The following is a 7108-nucleotide window of genomic DNA, read 5'->3' on the forward strand; positions in this document are numbered from 1 at the left end:
TCAGGGAGGGCAGCAGGTGGTTCATATTCTTCCCCCATTAAATGAAGGGGTGGGACCTGGTCCCTCTCAGCTCTGGCGTTTGAAGTTTTGAAGTTCTGTGGTGTGCGTTAAAGTTCAGGAAGGCTTCCTGGAAGAGGAGGACATGTGCTGGGCTTTGATGGCATGGTAGGTCTGCGGGGGCATGGGCATCCCAGAGGGTGGGGCACAGCTAGAGCAGAGGGGAGGCAGGAGGGTGGAGGCCCAGGGAGGCCGTGTTGCTGGGAGCTGCTCGGAGTGAACTATGGGCTGATGTCAGGCCGGGCGCTGGTGGAGCTGCCAGCCGAGTGTGTGTCTGTCGGCCATGCCTGGCCCTGGGACCTGGCGCCGTCTCGGGCGTTGCTGCTCCTCGGCGGGTGTGTATCTGCAGAGCGACGCTGAGAGGCTCCAGCTGGACCAGCCCGGGTGTTGGAGGGTGGCCGCTGACAGCCCTGGGCACCTGGCCTGAGTCGGCACCCTTCCCGTCACGCCGCCAGGCTGCTCTCCGCTGGAGGAGACCTGGGCCCAGAGGAGCTGCAGCCAGGGACCGACTGCATCTCAGACCTGAGACAGAGCTTTGTGGCGAGCGAGGCCAGCTCCCTCAGGGACCCGATGAAGGACTCAGACCCAGGGAGGGACGCGGTCCTAACATCAGCACAGCACTGAGCATGGGGCAGCTGCTGTCCCACAGAACCCCTGGGGTTCTCCCATTTCATAGAGGAGGGAACTGAGGCAGAGCAATGGAGGCATTGAAGGCCCATTCTTGCAGCTAACCAGAGGCAGAGCCAGGCTGGCACTTGGGGATCTAGCCCGGGTGTCCTGTATGGCTCCCCAGTACCTGTCCCTGAGGCAGCACCTCAGCCCAGCCACGGCCACCTACAGTCTCCATCCTCCCTGCAGTCTCAGCCTGACAGCAACGGGAGCCCCTCCACCCAGGCACATGCTTCCCTATGGGAAAGCCGTGGCCCCCATTGCTATCAGTAAGCCCCAGCCGTGGGCCCCCAGCCATGGCCCGTAGTGGAGGGTGATGCTGAATTTTAATCCCTGCATGACCACAGACACGTGCCTCCACCTCCCTCAACCCCTCCCAAGCTGTGTGAGTGCCCTCATTGATGAAGTGGGGCCATAATTACCTGGGTGCAAATAGCAAAAATGCACTCCAGGTGACATACGCACAGCAGGAATCACTCTGCAGGTGTCAGGGAGGGATCGGCACCTGAGGCAGGACCACAACGGCAATCTCTCCCGCAGCTGTGGCCTTCCTCGCTCCCTCCCGGAACCAGCGCCTTCTGACTCTCCAACATGTGGCTGAAAACTCCGCCCGTGGCTACAGCCTGGCCACAGCCTGAGCACTCATGTCTCTACCCAAGGTCAAGCGACCAGCAGGGACCAGCCAGTGTCTCAGGTCTTAATTCCATTTCCCAGGACAGAGGCCGGCTGGCCCAGCCTGGGGTGCACGTCCATCCCAAACCCAATAAACTGTGGCTGAAAGGACAGCAGCAGAGGGCTCAGATGTGGCCACCAGCCTCTTGGCTCAGGGCACAAAGAAGAGGGCCATGGCTGGGCCAGCACCCCCAAACCTGATAGCATAGTGTGTGGTTCCCCAAAGGAGCTGTGGCATTCAAGGCATTCATGTGGAGGAGACATGGGGTTCAGCAGTCGGGGTAGGGTGGCAGGTAGGGCCCCAAGGTGGATGGTAGCAGCGGATCCAGCCCTGACCTGACCCAGATCCCTCATCTTACTGGTGCTGGGGCCTGGGCAGTTCATTTCTCTCCAGGCCTCGGTTTGCTCCCTAGTGGGAGGGATCATTTGGATATCAAAAAGAATCATGACTGCAGCGGATTGAAACGCATCAAATATATTTTCAAAAATCAGTGAGATTGCACTGGGCAAGTTTCCACATAGAAAGGCAAGCTAGGGCAGACAACAGGCTGGGACCAACAGGGACGCGGGGCCTGCAAAGGGGGCAGGGTCACTTTTGGTTCCATGAGAGGTGTGGGTCTGGGCTGGCCTGTTCTCCATCTTCTCGGCACACACACAGCCACAAACCTCAGGGCACCAGCTCGTTCTGATCCCTGATAAAGGGAGGAACGGGACCTCTGAGCCTTCCCTCTGCAGGCCGCATGCTAGGGTAACCATACAGATGATAAAGGAATGTGCTTTAGAGCTTTTTCAAGAAGAACTGGAGCTCATAAACATGGAAAGAAGGATAACATTTGGAAAGTCACTACTTTGTAACTCCTAGTGAAGTCACAGATCCAGGTCATGCACAGGATGCTGCAGCAATGGGCTGGGAGACCCCCCGGAACCTGGCAACAGAAGAACTGGCCGAGAGCAGCTGCACTCGTTAGCTGATTGTGACGTCAAGATGAGGGGGACAGCAGACATCAGGCCCCTGGAAGTGATGCAACAGGAAGCCAGTTTAGAGGAGAAACACTGATAAAGGAGCATGTTCAATGCCACGCGAGGAATCCCAGCCAGCTCCAGTGCATGGAAAATTCCGTCAGATAAACAACCCAGTTTCTCCAATAAACAACATGGGGGTGCGGGGCGTGAATGGGTTTCTAGCTGTTCTAGAGCAAAAGGAGCCAAATGCAAGTACATCCTGATTTGAACTAACCAACCGTAAAAAAGGCATTTCGGAGACAACAGGAGAAAGCTAAACGTAGGCTGGGTAATTTTTTTAAAATCCTCCTCCGTCAGATTCTGCACTGGAGTATTTATGGGTAAAGTGATATGCTCTGTGATTTCCTTTAAAATACTCCAGTCTCTTCCTCCACCCCATACCCCAGCAAGAAAAAAAAAAAAATGAGGCTTGGGAAATTGAGGAAGGGAAGTGGCGCCAGCTCCCACTGCTTTGTGAGAGGTGATTGTGAAGCATTCAGGAATTTTGTAAGCTGCTGGTCAAACCTTGCTTGAACTGAAACTGGTCATGGTAAGAAAGTCTACACCACAAAAATCAGCAAATGCTCCCAGCCGGGTGCTTTGAGAGCTCGTTTATCAGCACACCCCAGGACAGGGATGAGCTGAATACAGCCGCCACTGACAGCATCACTCCAGCCTCCCTGCGTCATGTTTGATGGACATTTTCCACAAGAAGGAGTTTGCAAAGGGCATGTCCCTAGGCCTGGAAATCCCACTTCTAAGAATGTATCCTGAAAGCCACTGAAGCAGGTTCAGGTGGTTCCCATTACTTAGCTACAAAGACACTTATTAAAACATGGCTAAAAATATTTCTTTAATGTAAGAAGCCCAAACATCAGGCAGGAACTGGTTTTCGGTTTTACAAGATGAAAAGTTCTGGAGATTAGGTGCCCAACAGTGTGAAATATACTTCGTGCTACTGAGCTGCACACGTACAAATGGTGAAGATGGTGCATTTTATGTGTGCTTTACCACAATTAAGCATTTTAAAGAAAAGGAGTCAGTTACATGAAACAATGGAATCGGGTTAGAGAGTATGTCGCAGAAGAAAATTTAAGGATATGGCAGAATAATGGTGACTGTGTGAGATGAAAATGCAGGGAAGCAGGTTACAAAACCATATGTTCGGCTTGACTGCATTTGGGTAAATTTAAAAACGTGCAAGCTTGTAGAGCCAGGCTGGAAGGGCGCCATTCATTGAGAGCATGCGACGCTGAGCATGGAGAGACACGCTTGTAAAAGTGTCACAAAACCCTGCGCTATTAGCATCCACCTTCTACGGATGTGGAAGCTGAGGCTGGGAGAGGGAGGGGCAGGGACAGAGGCCAGCCGAGGCAGAGCAGGACCTGGGCTCCTCCTGCAGCCCGTCCCAGGCAGAACCCCTGCCTCTCACAGGCACATCCTGGGGAGCTTTTTTCCCCTAAGCTTGTCTTCTCAGTTCTCTAGAATAGCACGAGTGACTTTTGTGGTGAGGAAGCGTGATGCTCTAAAGCTGGCGGCGTGTGTTGCAGGCTGTTGATGGAGAAGGGGGCGGATGACAGCCGGGACCGTGGTCATCACCGGGGGCATCTTGGCGACTGTGATTCTGCTCTGCATCATCGCTGTTCTGTGCTACTGCCGGCTCCAGGTATTCCCGGGCAGCGGGGAAGGGGACAGGGCAGGGAAGCCCGGAGGGTGCCCCTACCTCAGGAGGGAGCCCCGCATGAAGGCCACAAGGGTCACGGCCTGGGAAGTGGGGAAGAAACCTGTGGCAGAGAAGACGCACAGCAGAAGGCAGCGGGACCCTACCATGGGGCTCAGTAAGATGCGCCTGACTCCCCTCACCCAGAGCTTATAGGCTCAGAGACGGGAAGGGACTTAGCCAAGGGCACCAGCTGCCCAGAGGGAGTGCTGCAGTGAGCAATCCTTCCCACCTGCACTCCAGGGCCATCCAGGGTCCCCATGTCTCCCTGAGAGATGAGGGGGAGCCATCGGGGCAGGGCAAGGCAACACAGCTGCCAGCGCCTGTGACCCCCGGTTCTGCTGATGAGGGGCTGCGAACCCCTCCATGCCTCAGTCTCCCCACCTGCAAAATGGAGATAACAGTCACACCTGCACGTTGCTGGGCGGAAGAGATGAGTGGATCGTTGTGAAGTACTTGGCACTGTGCCTGGCCTGAGCGAGACCCATAACACTGGTTAAACAGCTGAGGTGTCAGGCCTGGGCTTGGGCCACCCATCTCCCATTGTGCCTATCTCCCCTCCCCAGTCAGGGGTAGCCTTTCCCGCATGTGGGTTCTGGGGTGGGAGCGGGCGGCCGCATGGTCACCATCCCTCTGCCCGCAGTACTACTGCTGCAAGAAGGACGAGTCCGAGGAGGACGAGGAGGAGCCAGACTTCGCCGTTCACTCGCACCTGCCCCCGCTGCACTCCAACCGCAACCTGGTGCTGACCAACGGGCCGGCGCTCTACCCCACCGCCTCCACCTCCTTCAGCCAGAAGTCCCCGCAGGCCCGCGCCCTCTGCCGCAGCTGCTCCCACTGCGAGCCCCCCACCTTCTTCCTGCAGGAGCCGCCGGAGGAGGAAGAGGACGTGCTGAACGGCGGGGAGCGTGTGCTCTACAGGAGCGTGAGCCAGGAGGACGTGGAGCTGCCCCCGGGGGACTTCGGCGGCCTGCAGGCGCTCAACCCCAACCGCCTCTCAGCCATGCGGGAGGCCTTCGCCAGGAGCCGCAGCATCAGCACCGACGTGTGACCTGGGCCCGCCCCCAGGATCCTGGCCTGGAAGGTCCTGAGACAATGGGGGGATTCCTGTGGCACACCCACCTGGCCCCAGGCCCCAAGTGGGGCTTGGCTGAGCCCTCGTGGAATCCCTGCCCTCAGGGGAGGCCCAGGCTTGGGGAGCCCCCAGGCTCGTGGCAGGGATAAGGCTCACTGAACACAAATGTGTCCTGGGGGGAGGCACAGCTGGGGCCTGGGGCTAGAAGGACCAGGTGACCATACAGCCGGCTGGGCATGCACCAGGGCTCTCAGGCACAGAGGCCACCGTTACTCCTGATGATTCTGTCTCAGACCCAACAACTTGGCCTTCCCAGGAGGTCTCCATGTGTCACCCCCTCCCTGGGTCTCACCCTTCTCACCTGCTCAAGGAGGTCCAGGGCCCTGCAGCAAGGCCCTCCCTGGCAATTGCAGACCAAGGATTCTGCTCCTCCACCCTGAACTCCGGCCTCTCTCTCTTCTGCTATTTTTCCCTCTCTCTCCCCTACCCGTCTCTCCCTCTCTCTCGCACACACACTCTCCTGGGTTCAAGTGCCAAGCGTCTGCCTAGGCTGAGACACGTTGTGCTAAGCTCCCTGAAGATGGACAGGTTGCCCCCTGGAAGGAAGACTTTCAGCAGCAGCAGGGCCCTTGGGATGCTCAGCCCCAACCAGCTTTTTGGTGGCAGAGGGAGGCACGGAGAGAGGGGGAGCCCATGTCGCAGTCCACCTGCCGTGGGAGAGGCAACGTGGAAATGTATAGACCCAGTGCTCAGCCAGAAACGGCCAGCAAGCAGCAGTGCACGGAGGCAGCCCGGGGCTCGTCAGGGTGGGCAGAGCCATGGCCCAGGGCTTGAAAACCCCCGAGTTCCCCATGAGACTTGGCTGGCCCTTCCCACCCCTGGGCCTCAGTCTCCCCACCTTGTGTGATGAGGAGAGACCCCGAGGACAGAGGTCTTCAGGCTCTGGGTCTCAACAGGAACTGAGATCCCCAAGGGAGACAGAGCTGCAGGTCACCTCCCCTACCTGCTTCTCAGCAGGACCTAGGAGGCCTGGCCCAGCTCCTGGTGGACCCCAAGCAGCCAGAGCCTACTGCTGCCACCTGAAGACCTCATCTGAGCCCACTCTCCACCAAGCACCCACCCAGGCTGAGGTCTCCTGGGAATTCTCACCCGCTCTCCTGCTGCTAAGGAAATGACGTCAGTGGCTACCCCAGAGAAATGCCCCAAATCCCAGGACACCAGCCATCATGAAGGCAGCTCTTCCTCACCCAGAAAGAGGCAATTATTTCCTCTCAGCAACCTGGCCCCAGGAGCCCCCTTCCCTCTCTGGGGCTCTCCCTCTCCTTCTGGGCCCTGCCATGGAGCCCCAGGGCCGGGGCAGCCCCTCTCTGCCCAGGGAAGGCGCCGTCCTCAAAGACAAGGCTTTGCCGGGCAGTGGCCTTCCCTGAGCTGAGGGGTGGCCTGAGCAGGACACTTCTTGCCCTTACTCGAAAACAAAATCGCCAGTTTCCAGAGGTGTCGGAACGGCTGGCGAAGACACGATCGTTACGTTCTCCGTTGTTTTCCTCCTCTTACTTTCTCCCCTGCCTGGTTTGGACAGGCCAGTGGCATTCACCCTTGAGGTCCCTCGCAGCCCCGGTCCCCCGGGCCCGCCCACACCTCTGGCTTCCTCTGTGCATCCTGTGAAGTCTGTTTCTGATGCATCAGTGTGGGGGGTGGGCTGGGTGGGGTGGGGATGAGAGCCGGGAGCTGTGGCTGTTCTGATTCCGTTTCCCAATTCCTTTCTGGTCTCCATCCTCTCTGTAGATATGTAGATCTCTTTGAAACGAAGTAAGCACCCATCCCTTCCAGCTCACTCGGCTCCACCCTGGGGACCTGCTGGGGGAGCTGCTGGCTCCCTGAGGAAAGTGAAAGCCAATAAAACATCTCCCACA

General features: G+C 57.7%; 1 protein-coding gene across 1 annotated transcript in view; it reads left to right on the forward strand.

Moving 5' to 3' along the window:
* The window catches only part of FAM163B (family with sequence similarity 163 member B), a 34049-nt gene extending 26941 nt beyond the window's left edge, over window positions 1–7108 (forward strand). Inside the window, exons 2-3 of the mRNA XM_055270463.2 lie at window positions 3951–4066; window positions 4764–7108. Of these exons, the coding sequence (XP_055126438.1) occupies window positions 3974–4066; window positions 4764–5171 (501 nt within the window). The 5' untranslated portion in view covers window positions 3951–3973 and the 3' untranslated portion in view covers window positions 5172–7108. The remainder of the gene's footprint in view (window positions 1–3950; window positions 4067–4763) is intronic.

This window comes from Symphalangus syndactylus, chromosome 3 (assembly GCF_028878055.3).
Source record: "Symphalangus syndactylus isolate Jambi chromosome 3, NHGRI_mSymSyn1-v2.1_pri, whole genome shotgun sequence".
NCBI classification, from domain to species: Eukaryota; Metazoa; Chordata; class Mammalia; order Primates; family Hylobatidae; genus Symphalangus; species Symphalangus syndactylus.